Source organism: Labeo rohita, chromosome 7 (assembly GCF_022985175.1).
Source record: "Labeo rohita strain BAU-BD-2019 chromosome 7, IGBB_LRoh.1.0, whole genome shotgun sequence".
NCBI classification, from domain to species: Eukaryota; Metazoa; Chordata; class Actinopteri; order Cypriniformes; family Cyprinidae; genus Labeo; species Labeo rohita.
The window spans coordinates 44,078,402-44,096,416 of record NC_066875.1 but is presented as its reverse complement, the minus strand read 5'-3'; the positions used below and the strand labels follow the sequence as shown (position 1 = coordinate 44,096,416).

The window sequence follows — 18,015 nt, the reverse complement described above, 5'->3', positions numbered from 1 at the left end:
AAAAAAGTGAGATGTATTGTACATTTTTAAATATATACAAAGAAATGAGTGAGGTGCACTGTCAAACTTCAGAAGGACAAAAACATGATAAAAGCAGCATAAAAATAGTCCTCTGTGTGTTGTGTTCTGAAGCTGTTCAATGGCTTTGTTTCAAAAACAGACATACTGGTTAATATACAGCTTTAACCTCTTAACAAGATCATAACCATGAACACTGGGGTGGAACAATGTTTTGGGGCATAAAACATAAATAAAACCAGACCCAATGGGAAATGGTCTTTATTTAAAGGTATTAACTAAATCAAGGGATTTAAATGGATTTAGGGGAATAAAGAAAAAGGAAGAACAGCAGTAAAAGAACGTTTTTGGAAAGTAGGCTAATCACTTTAAAATGTTAGCCAGTATTTTTATTTTATATGCACCCATTCGACCTTATTTGTATGCCTAATATGTTGAAACCGCAAAACAGAAAAATACTTCTTGCCTCATTGCATTTTATTATGAATTTAATGGATCTTGGAAATGCCAGCCTATATTTTCCATTCAAAAAGGCCAAATTTAAAAAAAAAAAGACACTTGCGTCACTGAATATTACTGTTAGTCATTTAGCATTTCTATAAAAATAGTTGTCAAATATTATATTTACCTACTTAAATCTTACCTCGCACTGTTTTCACACTCGGTTTCTGCGAGCAGTAAAGTCCCGCCTTCTTTGATTTGCTTTGATTTCATTGGTCATCCCAGTAATTTTGACATTGACGAGCACGGCAGACCAGCCTAAAAATATGATTTTTAAAACTTTTTGTTAAATATTAAATATTAGAGGGAACAGTTTGGTCATTTCTAATTGCTTAGTGGCTTCGGCTCTCCTAAAATAGTATCTTATTGTAGCAGATTATGATGCATATAAACATCTGAGAACAAAGTGAATATTTCTAAATGTATTTTTTCTGCATTGGTGCAGAGTTTGGTGTAGGTTTAGGTATTGGCCTGTGCTGTGTACCTTCTGCTGCCGGCTGCGCGGGAATCTACATTCACACGCTGTCACCAGGATCAGTGGCCCACATGGATGGACGATTAAGGTCTGACACATCTTTAAAAAGTGTTGCCAATAACACAAGAGGCATAGATATGAGATGATACTCTACTGTTGGCTTTTATACATTATTCATAATTAGTTAGCCAGTCTAAATTTAAATAGTCATAGTGTACAAACTATGATTCATGTAAATTTTACTCATTAAGTATTATTATGGGTCTCATATGTCATTTACATAATTTTTTTATTATAAAATAATATTTTTTATTATTAAATAATATTAATAATCTCAGTTTACTTGGACCATTGGAATATGATTTACAAGAAAAACTTGTGTATGTTTTTCTACTTTAAAATCTCATGTTTAATTTATTGTGTGTGTGTGTGTTTTTTTTTTTTTTTTTTTTTTTTGAAATTTACAGTTTCTGAGTAAAAAAAAAGTTTATACACCAGTTTGTTTTTCATGCATTAATGTTTTTCATGCAAATTCATGCATTCAGTTTACAGCTGTAGGACAAGTAAAAAAAATAGTTTTCTTAAACCAATGTAATAGGTTTAAGTTCCAGTGTTAGGTAATAACTAGCTTGTTAGCATGCCTAAAACAGTTACATCCAATGCACAGCATGCTGGGAAACAACAGATGTATTCTACTGCCTAGTTAGTTATGTCAACAAAAACGATTCATGTAATCTCAACACAAAAAGATGAAGTTAACTTAAGTTTTTACAATATAAATGGATTGGACACAATGAAATTAAGTTATGGCAAATGTTGCATTAAGAACTGTTGCATTAGCTAATTTTAAGAACATGATCTGGTTTTATTAAAGCAAAAGCAAGTTAAATTGCTAGGTACCCTAGTAAAAAGTAAGATTTAAAATGCATTTATTTTATAGAAGTACAGTTCAAGTCTATTAGCATATTTACTGATATATTGCTAGAGAATTACTGATATAAAAATTGTAATAAAACTTTATTTGGAGTACTACTTGGGCACAAGCCTAAAATGTGTTTTGATGTCACTACTGATGTGGATTTTATGATATTTAAATGAATGATATTTATCAGTATTTAAATGAAAAATAGTTAAAGGTTACCTAAAATATAGTTGCAGTAGTTCCACTTTAGCACAGTCAAATATATTTAAGTATATCTTAAGTTGGACTTCAACACTACTTGTAACGCGCTGAGTAGAGGCTAAAGGATAGCTCGTTTGACTCAAGTTGCAGCAGAAATCAGCTAAACTGCACACAGGTCGCATTCCACATCTTGGGCTTTATTCTCCTGGCAACAGCGTTACTTATTAAAATAAGACAATTTAAATGAGCAACAGAAATTAAAAGTAAAACCATCGCACCCGCGCACATACGGTACTCGTGGCATATGGCTGCAGACTGGCACAGAACAGAACTCTGCTCTTAAAGGAGCCACAACATGTTCACTCGTTACATACTTCTGCACATTTAAAATGCATTGAGTACAAAATTAGTTGTTTCAGTTTAGTATACTAAAAGTACAATTGCAGGGTTTTTTATTAAGTGTATAATATGTAAATGTATTTGTAGTATACTTAGCATGAAATAACTAGGTTATACATATTTCCATTAGTGTTTTACTTTAAAATTAAGAATTATTAAGCTGAAAATGTTGTTTTTTTCAAAGTTGAAGTTGGGTGCTGATCATTTTTGGAAACTGTAATATATAAACTGCACATCATGTTATAAATGGCAACATTCTTATAGTGTGGTTTCTAGCTGGTTTTTACAACTAACCGAACTGCAGCGCTGTGAATTGTTGTAATAATGTGTGCGGTTGCTGAGATGTTTAGTAAGTCATATGTGAATGTTTGTCAGATGTGGCGATGAGATCATGGAGATCAATGACACGGTGGTTTGCAACATGACGCTGAACGATGTGTACACGGTTCTGAGTCAGTGCAGCCCGGGACCGGTTCAGATCATCATCAGTCGACACCCCGACCCAAAAGTAAGTCTGCTTTCCATCCTGGAGTATGAAGTAGGAGAGCATCTTGGGCCAAATTTAACACAGGCTGTGCTAAGACAATTTACACTTCATTACAGCTGTGATCAGTCAAACCTCCTCTTTTGTCTTTATAGCTAAGATTTAGGTTGTCAGAGAGTGCTAAAATGCTATAAATTGCATGTGTTTGAAGGTTTCTGAGCAGCAGCTGAACGAGGCCATCGCTCAGGCGGTGGAGCACAGCAGACTCAGGAGAGACAGGAGTCAGTGGAGTATGGATGGATGTAACAGCAGTGAGTTATTGATCTTTTGTTTGCTCTGAAATCATCCTGTGACAGTCAATTCCAAAGCCTGTTTCACACATCCTGCATCTGCAGTTTTTAAGTAATGTTGTAGTATAACTGCAATTGTAACTGCAGCCAGTAAAGTGATTTCGGGTCACTGAGTACTTCTTTTATTAATGGCCTTAAAATTGCAACCGGGAGTGAATCAACATTATCATGAAATCTGATTAATACTATGAGGACCACAATTGCATCCACAGGGTAATGCATCTTGGTGGTTGTGTTTAGATTCAGTCAGATTTACTTAAAAAATGCTGTTTGTGTGCTGCTTAGGCCAAGTTGGACACTGTTTTAGTTGTCAAGTTATGCTTTACTTACAAGTGAGAACCCGAGGCTCATGACTTGGACTAAAAAAGGTAAAATGAATAATAAAATTGCCCACCTGAGACATGGTTCAAATCATTTCCAACATGACTTGCAGGGTTCCTTCGGACATGGAAATTTCCAAATTGTGATTTCCAGACCTATAAAAGAGAGAGAGTGAGAGAGAAAGAAACATGGAAATAAGTCACGTGTTATATATTTAATAGTATATATATATGGTAAGATTTTTAACAAGAATTTTCTGCTCATCAAGGCTGCATTTATTTGATTAAAAATACAGAAAAAAACAGTAATGTGAAATATTATTGCAATTTAAAATAGTGGTTTTCTATTTTAATATACATTAAAATAGAATTTATTCCTGTGATCAAAGTTGAATTTTCAGCATCATTACTCCAGTCTTAAGTGTCATGTGATCCTTCAGAAATCATTCTAATATGCTGATTTATTATCAGTGTTAGAAACAGTTGTGCTGCTGATTTATTATCATTGTGTTATTATTATTATTTTTTTTTTTGGAAGCCGTGATCCTTTTTTCAGGATTCTTTAATGAGAAAAAAAGTTAAAAAAAGGCCAGCATTTATTTAAAAAAAAAACCTTTTAAAAATCTTAATACTTTTATTCAGCAAGGATATGTCAAAATTCTAAAAAGTGATAGTAAAGACTTATATTGTTAGAAAAGATTTCAATTTTGAATAAATGCTGTTCTTTTTGACTTTTTATTCATCAAAGAATCCTGAAAAATAATCACAGGTTCCAATAAAATATTAAGCAGCACAACTGATTCCTTGGTACATTGGTAATACAAGTAATAAATCAGCATATTAGAATGATTTATGACGGATCATGTGACACTGAAGACTGAAGTAGTGGTGCTGAAAATTCAGCTTTGTATCACAGGAATAAATTCTATTTTAAAATATATTAAATAAAAAAACATTTTTTTAAACTGTAATAATATTTCACAATATTACTGTTTTTCTGCATTTTTGATCAAATAAATGCATGGAAGGTAAATATAAATGTAAAATTATACGTATGAATTTGTGTATATATAAGGAATATATATTATTATTATTAGTATAAAAATTAACTATTAGATATTGTACTTTGAGTGCAATATTGTGCAAACCAGAGTAAAATATTAATCTTTTTTAATAATAATAATAATTTTAATTTATGAAATAAAAAGATTGTTACCAAATGGAAATCTGAAGACATTATTACTATTATTATTTTAAACAATTTATTCATTAATTATGAACTCATGTACAAGTCATGGAAATTCATAGGTCAAAAAGTGTGGGAACCCTGGACTCTAACGTTGCTTGTTTCCTGTTACGAAGTGTTTGTACAAAATGAATTTGTCCTTGATGACTCGACTGTAAAAAAGATTATGCAATTGATTCAAGTATCTGTGTATCTGATCTCAGGTCTAAGGAGACCCGACGCCTGTTCCCACAGCAGACAGAAGTGCATCCGCTGTCTTGACCGGAGCACGAGTCAGCTGACCTGTAGACGAGCACAGAAACCCATGATCCGGTCGTGCAGTGAGGGCGCCTACAACCAGCGCTGTATCCCGGCCAGCACCACCACCCAATCCTTCCTCGAACCTGAGCACATCACCAGAGTACAGAGCATGGACGTTTCATTAACAACCAACAGTGAAACTTCACTTAATAACACAATGTCTCCAGCCTCGTTCACAGACGATGACTATAACATTCCCTATAAATGTCCAATGAATTTCACTGGACAACAGACATTAGATATGCATGCAGGTGTGGTGAGGAGCTCTACGCAAGGAGCAACACACCATGCGCGGAGGTACTGCAGACGACAGGAAGTCAGCAGTCAGGAAGCGCTGACTGATTCAAGCGGATCTAGTCAAGGTTCACCAGCGAAGGACGAAGATCTGCTGCCGTCTCAAAGCAACTGCCAGGTAGGCCACGTCATATTTATAAAATGCACTAGTTTTATTAAACAAAGAATATTTGTTTTTTTGGCTCAATTAAAATGTTTATTTCTTTGTTTTCTTTTCCTTATGTAGATTTGCACATCAATACATATCAGTGAGGTTATGCCTAATAAATTCATTGTATACAGGATTTAAATCTACATTTTGCATTGCATATTATACTACTGCTTTTTGGCTCTGTATCAAAGAGATTGTTTACAAGTAGGCGGTTTACACTGCAAGACTGATGCATTGCCCATAAATGGAAGTTGAGTAAGTCAAGAAATGATTGGCTTAACTGCAACCCTTGCCTTATTGGCAAATTTTTCACGGGTTTTACATGAGAACATCTTGTACCATCAATGCACATGTGAGCAGTTGTAATAGTTCTCAAAGAGAAAAGAGGTATTCATTTTTTTCTTAGATTTTTTGACTGAATTTTTGAAAGCATTTGACTGGAAAGCATATATGTAAACATAACATGATCTGTCCAAATCGTGTTTTAATGCAAGCAATTTCCAATAAAAAGAGGAAACTGTTTGACAGGGTGACTGTCCAAATCATGTTCTGTGAAAAACAGAAATGTGTCAAATTTAACAATAAGAAAAGTACAACTGAAATGCATTGGCATCATCTAATGGTATCTATTTTCAAATATAGAAATGTATAAAAAAAATAATCATTAAACTAGCTAAAGCAAGTTATTGTGATTAGCCAGAGTGATGGGCATCTCTTGAGGCTACTTGAATGATTGGGTAATCATGACCCTAACAGGAAGTGACTGAGACATTTTCAAGTTTTTAACAGTGGCATCAGAGTCACACAAAAGCAAACAATTTCAGATATCAGTGTCATTGTAGAAATGCATTATTTGATTCAGTTCAGTTTAAATTATTATACAAACAAAAGTGCACCATAACAGGGGGTCAAGCAGTGACAAATGAAGTAGTGAAATCAAAAAGTTGAAAAATGGGGACTTTTATGCATTTTTACAAATGTATTTCCTTTATGCTAATTTCTATTTCCTTCACAAACATATATAGTTTAACCTAAACAGATATTTATTTTAAAGTGACTAAAATCTTTTATATCCTTTATTGCCTCACGCAATCTTTTATTGTCTCTCCACATGCATCTAGTTTTTCTGCAGTCTGTACAGGGCTTTGAGAAAGATCTCAAGGCTTCTTTTTAAGAATGTACGTAGAAATTCATGCTACCTCTTTCTGGACGTGTTCATGTCAGTGTTTGATGACAGTTTTTTTTGATTATGAAACTGTGTGTGCACTTCATTCAAAAATGTATTTGCAAAATAGTGCATCTCTTTGTAATATGTGTGATTCAGGTATTGAAATGCTTGGGTGTTCGGCATGAGGCATGGCTCTAGTGTGTGTACATATGCCTGTGTTTCCGTGTGATGCATGACGAAATGATGCCGAATACATTTCTACACCTTTTCGAATTCTTTGTAACACTCAAACTCAGCCAACCATTTCCTGTTTTTGTGACAGGAAGTGGTTGAATGCTCAGAAGTCGGAACTAAAGCATCTGTCTGTATCTCTGAGCCTAAAAGTGACTCAACACACAGAGGGGACAGGCAGCACAGAGGTATGTTAACTTCAAATACACCTACTACTAGTTAATTTAATTTAAAAGGCAAGAGACATCATGTAGGTTGCATAACTTAGATTTAGAAATTTACTTTACATTAATCTGAGTTCGAAAAACATATACTGAAACTTTTCATTTCCTGATTTAGCTGTTAAGAGTAAGTTCTAGTTTCCTAATAGCAAGGTTTTTTAAAAGAAAGAAAAGCAACATTGTTTGCTTACTTGTATTATAGTTGTTCTATTTTTGAATGAAAATGCAACATTTGTGACAAATATTATTGGTGGTGACAGGATGTGAGTTAGTTCTCACTTTACACTTCTCTGTTCGACAGCTCATTGAAAGGAAATTAAAAGAACATGTGAACACTATTATGTTACAGGTCCAGAGTCCCCATCTAGTGTGTGTAGTCTGAGTAAACGAGTTGGTCTTAGACGCCAGGCTCATTTGGAGGTCAGTACAGATCAACCGCTTGACCCCTGGGTAAAGCTGACCGACAGTCCGGAGAACCAGTCCTACTGCTACAAAACCATGAGTGACCATAATGGAGACAGCGAGTTGAACGGCACAGCCTCTGAAACCGCAAACACCAACTCAGACTCCAAATCTGAGCAAGCTCCCAATGTCAAAAAAGGCCCTCCGGTGGCTCCAAAGCCTGCATGGGCACGTCAGAGCATTAAGAACATTAAGTCTGGGAAACCGATAACAGAAGCTTTGAAGCAACCGGATAACAGGAGCCACGATACTGGCAGGACCTTTGGGATTAGTCTGAGGGCTGCTTCATCAGGAGCCAATTTGTCAATCAGGCAGAAGATCAGCTCGTTTGAGACTTTCTCAGGTACCGATGGAGCCGAAAGGCCAAGCAGGCGACTGGCCCCAACTGCATCTCTTCCTCCAGTGGAGAAGACGGCTAAGACCTCATCTGCAGACTACAGCAGTGCAGGGAGAACTAAAGTTACCACGAGCAACTTACACAATAATGATGACTGCCAGTCTACACCGACAATTTCAGCCACAACCCAGCCTCCAGAAGAAGAAAAGCAGCAACCAGCTTCCCTCGGTGCAGATATCATTTCAGAGCCCCATCCTGCAGAGGAAGAAAAACAATCAGCTGAGCCATGTAAGCCGATCCCTGCTGAGGAACCTGCTCTCGACTCCGCAAAAGAGCTTTCACCTGTTACAGAGACCGAGCAAGAGCCCTTACCTTCTCAAGAGGATTCGCCCCCTTCAAGCCACGTCCCGAGGAGATCGAGCAGCTCAAAGGAGGGTCCAACAGAAAAAACTGAAGGTGAAGGAATTCATGCGGCGAGCTTGAGGACCAGGAGTCTACCTCTCAGTCCCTCTTCAGATGCCCCCATCTCAAGCGGCTTGGACGGGGAGAGCCTGGGGATCATCTTGTCCTTCAGCAACCAAGTATCCAATGCTTTAATGCGATCCATGCAATCCCTGCCACAATCCCCTTGCATTCGGTTTGGGAACCCCTGGAGTGCCCCATCAGGGCTTGATGACGCAATAGAGGAAGACTCTCCTGGTGAAAAGCATTCACCTTCGCCAGCACTAGAAAGCAGCGAAAAGGGTTTCTCCGTAAGGTATGCAACTTATCCAAGCATATTATCTTTGAAAACATTGTAGGACAAATGCACTTGGAAGATGAAAGCATTTGGGGTATAATTACACTCTGTGCAGTGTTGTGTTGGCCGATGGTTCAGGATAAGATCACTTGCAGGGACTGGAGCCAACAATGTCAGCTTCTTTCATGTCGAGAACTGGCTGTACGATAAAGGCATTGCAGAGTTTTGAATCATTCAGGAATCTGTTTTAAATGAAACAAGAAGTGGAAATGCAGCTCTTTTGAGTTAGTCACAAACAACAGGCCATTTCATGCTAATGTCTTGCAAGCTCTCATACTAGTTCTTATCACAGTTAGAAAAAAACACTTTCCTGTCATGCATGTTTGAGGTGAAGTAGTCTAGAGATAAATGTAGTGAGATGTTAGTAAATTGGCCACAACATGTGCAAGTGAAACATAAAATTAGCTTGTAGTTCGAAGAAGTCTAAAGCCACACGCTTAAAGATTTTAAGCTCAATTCTGAGCCCAATTTGCACCCCCAAAGCAATTGATGCTTGTTGCAAATGACTTTTTCCTCTAAAAAAGCTCATTTGTGTGGTGTCATTTTACTGCTCCCAGTCATGTCAGAGCCCACACAATCCCAAATCATGACCACAACTCTTGATCGGGCTGCCTCTGATGTGACATCTGCCAATAAGAGCAAGCAAGCTTCACCAACCGGATGTTGCATGCTTCTATAGCTGAAACTTGACACCCACAAACATACCACGAAAGTGGACTATTGAGAAAGAAGATTACCCATATTTGATCTTCCCGTAAGACAAAAGAGAATCAGCTTACGATGTTGATTGTGCTCCATTTGTTTTTCTTCGCAAGTCACAATCTCACGGGATTCAGTGAGATCTCATCTCACTGTGTAAATAATACTACAATCGGCAGTTGTGTGGTCTTGTAGTCTGGCCACCAGGTTTAAAATTGGTTTAGTGCAGGGGTGTCCCATTCTGCTCCTGCAGAGCCACTGTCCTGCAGAGCATAACTCCAACCCCAATTAAACACACCTGAACCAGTAATCAAGGACTTATGCTGCCTTCACACCATGTTGTAATTACTGTAATTCCGAGATTACAACACGTGACATTTTACTCATAGGATTTCATGTTGTCGTACTCAGGGGTAGTGCCTAAGCAGCGCCAAATTGAACCTGGTGGTGGTCATGTGGTACAGCTGTCACTGGTCCGTCGTAACTCTAAGTACATTCCGAGTTTACAAGTTAAGTAAATTGCGAGTTCAGGAGCATGTGATCGGTTTGGCGTTGATAGTGTTGCCATAGAAACACATAATTCAGATAGAGTAGAATGTCACGTGTTGTCATCTTGGAATTATAACATGGCGTGAAGGCAGCATTAGTAGGCATAATAGAAACTTCCAGGAAGGTGTGTTAAGGCAAAATGGAGCTAAACTCTGCAGGACAGTTGCCCTCCAGGACCGAGTTTGGATGCCCTTGGTCTAGTGTGTCCCAGGCCTAAGTTGGAAGCAGTTAATCAAGGTCTTAGTAGGCATAATAGAAACTTCCAGGCAGGTGTGTTGTGGCAAGTTGGAGCTAAACTCTGCAGGACAGTGGCCCTCCAGGACAGAGTTTGGATGCCCCTGGTCTAATGTGTCCCAGGCCTAAGTTGTCCAATCCTGCTACTGGAGGGCCACTGACCTGCAGAGTGCAACTCCAACACCAATTAAACACACATGAACCAGTTAATCAAGGTCTTACTAGGCATAATAGAAACTTCCAGGCAGGTGTGTTGAGGCAAGTTGGACCTAACTCTGCAGGACAGTTACCCTCCAGGACAGAGTGACAAGATATGCCACTTCCCGGGGACACGTTCAGCACAGGATTTCTAAATTGCCTAAAATAACCAGGTGTTGGTTGTTTGTGCTGCGCCGATTGTTATTTTAGGCAATTTAGGAATCCTGTGCTGAATGTGTCCCTGGGACGTGTCACCCTACTCCAGGACCGAGTTTGGACACTCCTGGTTTAGGGTGTCCCAGACCTAAGTTGTCAAATCCTGCTCCTGGAGGGCCACTGTCCTTTTTATAGGCTTTTATTAGGATAGGGCAGTAGAGACACGACAGCAAAGCACTGGGTGGAGAGAGGGGAGCGGGATCAGCAAAAGACCTTGAGGCGGAAATCGAACTTGGGTCGCCATGAGCGCAGTTGCGCTGTACACCGTCGCACTAACCACAATACTATCGGCGCCGACAGAGGAGTGCCACTGTAATGCAGAGTTTAACTTCAACCATAATTAAACTCACTTGACAAGGGGTGCACAAACTCAGTCCTGGGAGGCCAGTGTCTAGCAGAGTTTAGCTCCAACCTCAATTTGACACAACTGAACCAGCTAATCAAGCTCTTACTAGGATTACTAGACACTTCCTGACAGGTGTGTCCTGGCAAGTTGGAGCTAAACTCTGCAGGACACCGGCCTTCCAGGACCAAGTTTGGGCATCAAGGTATTTTGATCCTTCACTAGAAACTTTAATGCAGGTGTGTTGGAACAGGTTGCAGTTAAACTATGTAGGACGTCGGCCATCCAGGAGCAAGATTGGACACCCTTGCTCTAGAACAAAATATTGTCCCAAAGGGTCGCAGAGGCAGTAGTTTCTAACCACGTTTCTAGAGCCCCCCAAATCCTGCACATTTTGCATGTGTCCTTAATGCTTAAATGTACATAATGTGCAGTGTTGAAGGGGCAGGAACATGGTTGGGAACCACAGGTCAGGGCATGTGTTTGATTAGGGTTGGGGCTGAACTTTGTAGAGTGGCTGTCCTTTAGGAACAGTGTTGGCTATTCTTGGTCAAAGGCAATTTTAATCAAAGTAACTTATATCTGGTCTACAGCTTGGCTAAACTGAGGGAGCGTACCATCGAGAGAGGGGAGGAGTGCGAGAAGGAGGAATGGAAACCCGAACGACCGCTCACTTCAGCTTCAGATGTCTGTGCCCAATCCATGCTCTCAGCCCTTCCGCAAGAGGAGATTCAGCGGATGATCCAGGAAGTCAAGGATCTGGATGAAGACACGCTAAGGGTGGGTTTAGCTCTGGTTTGATAATCATAGAGCCGATACAACAAAGTACATGCTGTTGGCTATTGTCTGGTGCTGATTACTTCCACATCCTGCTCTGCAAACCTGAATATGTATGAGAGGTGTGACAGAGGAACATTCGGTTCTCTATTGCTTAAAAGGTCAGTTAGCTTTCTTTTGTGTGCTGCTACATTCTGAAGCTCACTTGCTAGCAGAGTTTAAAAAAAATATAATAAGACATGCATCTCAAGAGTCAAGGGTGCGGCTTCCTGACCATGGCAGTGTTGCAATGTCCCTCTTGGGTGCATTTTGCTGCACTGTTTTGCATTTATGACCATTTTCTTAATCAATATTCCTCTGCCACATTTTCTGTCTGCAGTTAAACAAAACTGTCTATATTCCTTCAGGGTAATGAAGTGATATACAATACATACGTGCTGTGACATAATGTGGTTTGTGCTGTAGGACCAAAAATGCAGAAAAAGAGGAAGTGTCAATATTTTGCAGAAATTTCTTAAGGGCATGCCAGCTTTTCTGTTCTGTTGACTATATAAATAAGGGAACAACTGTAAAAGCTATCCAAGATGAGTGGTTAGCTGCATTAATCTAGTTAGCAGGGCTGAGTTATGGACTTAATCATGTTTAGACAAGTGTCATCTTTAAAGACAGTGCCAAATCCTTATGTGACTTTGACAAAATGATTATTAACAAGATTATTATGTGCTATTTAACACTATCTCTATATTTCTCTCAAAACTGCGTTATGTAATAGAGCGGGAACAGGGTCCAGCCGGCCTGGAAATCATCAGTGAGGCAGCTGTTATTTAAAAAGCGATAAACCTGTGTTCACAAATGCAGATTGTTTTTCAGCATGTTTTAAAATAACTGCTATGCTAAATGCATTAGAGTACTAAAATTCAGTTTACAGTACAGTCAAAGATACAAAGGGTTTTTAAACCACAAAATACCCTATAAACAAGGCTAATTTGAATTTCTTAATGTCCATTAGCAACTGGAAGACATCCATGTTGTGATTCTACATAAAGAAGAAGGAGCTGGCTTGGGTTTCAGCATTGCTGGCGGTATTGATCTGGAGAACAAAGCAACTACAGTGAGTGACGTCTCTGTATCTCCATAAACCACACACCACAGCTTATCTAATTCACCTGTCAAGAGGAGACACAGCCTCTTCAATTTTGTCATCATTTGTACATGCATAGATCGGTATTATTTTCTTGTTTCCCTGAAGCACAAATAAAATCTTAGGCAGAATGTCCAAGCCTCAAATGTATGTGATCAATTAAAAATAGTGCATTTAGATCAGGTTTGGCATCGCTGACAATAATCATCCCCTTTGCTGTAGGTTTAAAATGTATTTTATGTAAATCTATGTCAGAAGGGACTATTTTTAGTGTGCAAAGACTGAAGTGTTGTCTGTGTCTTATATAAAGCTGTCTTATGTCACAACAAACTACTTCCGAGGGCCTTTTGTGAGCTTGGCGGTAAATATTGCCATGCACTTTAGTTGCACTTTAGTTTAAGTAAGAGGGATCATATAAAAATGCATGTTATTTTGTGTAGTACAGACCTGAAAAAGATATTTCACATAAAAGACGAAAGAGAAAATAATAGTTGAATTTATAAAAATGACCCCGTTCAAAAGCTTACATATAAGCTTGATTCTTAATACTGTGTTGTTACATAAATGATCCACAGCTGTGTTTTTTTGTTTGTTTAGTGATAGTTGTTTATGAGTCCCTTGTCTGTCCTGAACAGTTAAACTGCCTTCTGTTCTTCAGAAAAGTCCTTTGGGTTCCCACAAATTCTGTTTTTTCAGCATTTTTGTGTATTTGAACCTTTTCCAACAATGACTGCATGATTTTGAGATCCATCTTTTCACTCTGAAGGACAATTGAGAGACTGCAACCATTACAGAAGGTTCAAACATTCACTGATGCTTCAGAAGGAAACACAATGCATTAAGAGCCAGGGGGTGAAAACTTGAATTTGAAGATAGGGGAAATTTAACTTATTTTGTCTTTTGGGAAAAATGTAAGTATCATCTGAAGGGCAGTACTAAATATAAAAATATGATATTTAGGCAAAATAATAAAAAAAATGTACACATCTTCATTCTGTTCAAAAGTTTTCACACCCTGGCTCTTAATGCATTATGCTTTCTTTGGAAGCATCAGTGAAAGTGAACATTTGAACTTTCTGTACGAGTTGCATGTAAGTACCTCAGTTGTCCTCAGTGTGAAAAGATGGATCTCAAACAAAAAACACAGCTGTGAATCATTCAGGTAACAACACAGTTTAAGAATCAAGCGTATGGAAACTTTTGAACAGGGTCATTTTTTATAAATTGAACTATTGTTTTCTCTTGTGGACTATATGTAAACATCTTTTATGAAATATCTTATTCAGGTCAGTACTACATAAAAAATATAACATGCATTTTGTATGATCCCTCTTATTTTGGTAAAAACAATTAACATTTTGCAGATTCTACAAGGTGTATGTAAACTTTTGACCTCAATTGTATATTTTCACATTTCGCAATATTGCAGTTGTAACTGTGCACATAACAGACTTCTTTCAAAAACATACCAACCCTAAACTTTTAAGATGTTATAGGATACAGCTTCAATCTTCCAGTGCTTCAGCTGTAGCTGTAAATACAAAATGTAGACAATTAATGCTAGCAAAAGAATAGTATCCATTCCTTTTATTTATTGATATCTACCCACTCATGCACCGTTCAGGTTCACAGGGTGTTTCCCAGTGGTCTGGCTGCTCAGGAGGGCACCATTGAAAGAGGAGATGAGGTGCTGTCCATTAACGGTCAAACGCTAAAAAAATGTCACGCACAGCGACGCCACTGCCATTCTCAGACAGGCCCGCACCATGAAGCAGGCTGTGATAGTGGTATCCAAGAACAAAGACCCAGAAGGGAAGGGAGGCGCTAACGCTAATGAGTCCAGCTGCAGCAGCGGGACAGAGAGCAGCGTCACAGGTGGGCCAACATTACTGACGTCAGCACAGCCATGGCATTCATGTGTAATGTCAACGTTTAATAGGGCACGAAAGGAATACAAAACTCTACAACTGAGGTCAAATAAAAAGCCCTGTTTGAAATGGACTAGTTTTTTTTTGCGAGGCAGAGAATTCATGTTTCACAGATGGACTAATTCCATCCAAATCTGACACGTCAGTTGTTCTTGCACAACTTTGGTAGATATTGCAAAGCAATTTTACAGTTTTAGTTAGAAAACTTGGATGGAGTATTATTTTTTCACAATGCTTTGTAACTAAAGCCAGATTTCTTGTGCCGCCATCAAGGATTTTGATCTTTAACAGCTGGTGTTTTAAGAATCAATTTTAGTGTGTTTTATGATGTATCTGGATGCACTATATTAATAGTCATTTAGAAAATGAATGCCATCCAGTGCTTAACACAAATATAAAGATGCAAAATATGCATAACTTAATTTTATGATTTTTGATTCAAAAATTGGACTCTCAGGGGATGACGGAGGCGAAGTTGTGACAGTCGAGCTGGAGAAGAACGCAGGTGGAGTTGGATTTAGTCTTGAGGGAGGAAAAGGCTCCATTAATGGAGACAGACCACTAACCGTCAACAGAGTATTTACAGGTGAGACTATAACTGATATTTAAAGGAATAGTTCAAGCAAAAATGAACATTTGCTCACCCTCAGGCCATCCAAGATGTAGATAAGTTTGTTTCTTTATCAGATTTGGAGAAATTTAGCATTTACATCACTTGCTCATGAATGATACCGAATGGGTGCCGTCAGAATGAGAGTCGAAACAGCTGCTAAAAACATCACAATAATCAACACAATTCCAGTCCATCAATTAACGTCTTGTTTGCAATGGTTTAAAAATGTAAAAACATCCAAATGATGGATCTGTTTATTACAAAGCACATTAATTGATGGACTGAAGTGGTGTGGATTACTTGTGGATTATTCTGATGTTTTATCAGCTGTTATTCTGACGGCACTCATTCACTGCAGAGAAAACTGGAGGGCAAATAATATTTCAGTCTTTCTACTTCACATTTCAATGCTATTTTGTTGTTTCTTGTAATTAATTGTAAAATTTTAAGCAAAAAACTGTTTGTACACCAAACTATTTTCAGTGTGGCCGCTGAAAGCAGCATCAAAATAAACAAAATATTTGATAAACCAACAAACATGCCGTAGAACCTTCTGAATGGTGGTTTTCCCATTCTGCAGAAATATTTTTGTAAAGTTCTGCAGGTGCAGATTACATGAGGGCCTGAAAATTAGCATGTACATGAATCTTACAATATATACTGTATTTTCTCTGGCAGGGAGTGACGCTGAGCAAAAGGGGCTGAAGTCTGGTGATGAGGTGCTGCAGATACAGGACTCATCTCTGCAAGGTCTCACACGCTTTGAGGCCTGGACACTCATTAAAGGCCTTAACGATGGGCCGTTTACACTCGTCATTAAGAAAAAAAAATGCGATTAGAGCTAAACGCCACTCAGAAGCACCCAGATGAAAATACTGGACTTATTTCAAATTTGAATCAACTTTAAATAATGCGAAACTTCATTTCAAACCTTGAAGAAATGCCTCTTAAATGTCTCTTAAAAGCAGGGTTACCATATGATTTGACCTCATTTTTTCTTCGAAACTGCATTCAAAAAGACCAATTTCTATTCAGTTAAGTTTTCAAGTTGAGCAAAAAAATAAAATAAAATAAAATAAAAAAAAGTATATTCACTATAAACATTTACATCATGTTTAGGTTTTCCCCACCAACTTTTGTGAGTTTTGCAGGTCTGGAAATCACTTATTTCCAGGTTTCCATGACTTTGGGAACCCAGCTGAGATCATTCAGTTGCCTTAATTGCTCTATTTTGCCAATAATGCATTTTGACAGTATGACTTTCGTATCTTATATGATGTGCATGAAGTGCATCACTGCATGATGTGGTACTACATGATCAGGAAGGCTTGCTTTTCTAAGCAGAGTTTTTATAGCACATCACTGTGCTGGTATAGTACTGTTTTACTGTCATGATCAGGGATTCATAAAAAAAAAACAAAAAAAAAACAAAACAAAAAAAAAAAAAGATTCTTGTCAAGTCTGCCTGTTTTGATGCAATGATTTGCACAAGCCTGTAAATAGTTTCAGATATATTTCTAAACCATTTCACCAAAGCAAAATGTAAAGAACAGTTTTTCAAAAAAGAAAATTTATGTTGTAACTATGAAGTAGAATATTTCAAAAACATTTTTTTGTCAAACACTCCCTCTAATAGAACAATCCTCTAGTTTTCATCAAAGGCAGAAATAATAAATATGTTAATTTGATATTTTCACAAAATATCTAATATCTATCAGAATCCATCTTTGACGGTTTAATAAAATAACTACTGTGCCTCTGGTATTCTGGTCTTGTTAGTTATTATTGGTTTCCCTTAAAAAAAAAAAAGCCTTAATATATTGAAACTGTGTCAGAACAAAGATGTTTTAAATGTAACTATTAAAGTTTGTAATGTCCAAATAAAGTACGATACACATGATAAACGTGGTCATCGATCATTTTTAATATCTGAAAACATAATCTAAAAGGAGAATCATACAATGGGTTCTACAAAGTGCAATTTCTTTTGTTTTTGCTTCTTTAAGGTATTAACAAACAGTACACAGATGTCCCACAGTCAATGGCAGGTGGACATAATAAACTGCATTGAGCAAAAACAGACTAAAAACATTTGAAGTCAACATGAAATCAGAAATTACCTGATTTTAAAGCATATTTCCAAGTCTTACAGTGAGATTCATCACTGCTTGTTATTAAAAAGAATATACTATCAAAATATGAAAATATATTGATTTGCTCCACTAATCTGCTGTTATGAATCCCTCATACCGGTTCAACTTCTCCCATCCAATCATGTGCCTCCATTCTGGTTTGCACCGCCCACTTTTCGCCATCAAATCAGTTCCAGGAGGATAAAAACCAAGTACCGCCAAATACACCAGTTTACAAAGTAAAATGACTTGCAAATGACATTTCATTTTGACTTCAAAAAAACTACAAATCTGGAATAATCAAAA

At 37.7% G+C, this 18,015-nt stretch overlaps 1 protein-coding gene across 1 annotated transcript in view; it reads left to right on the top strand.

Moving 5' to 3' along the window:
• il16 (interleukin 16) overlaps positions 1–17,198 on the top strand; it is a 42,852-nt gene extending 25,654 nt beyond the window's left edge. The window contains 12 exon segments of the mRNA XM_051115285.1: positions 965–1,082; positions 2,892–3,024; positions 3,212–3,311; positions 5,120–5,628; positions 7,152–7,248; positions 7,631–8,837; positions 11,712–11,898; positions 12,905–13,006; positions 14,661–14,750; positions 14,752–14,911; positions 15,422–15,550; positions 16,256–17,198. Coding sequence (XP_050971242.1) covers positions 965–1,082; positions 2,892–3,024; positions 3,212–3,311; positions 5,120–5,628; positions 7,152–7,248; positions 7,631–8,837; positions 11,712–11,898; positions 12,905–13,006; positions 14,661–14,750; positions 14,752–14,911; positions 15,422–15,550; positions 16,256–16,416 — 2,993 coding nt within the window. The 3' untranslated portion in view covers positions 16,417–17,198.
• Positions 17,199–18,015: the final 817 nt, after the last annotated feature.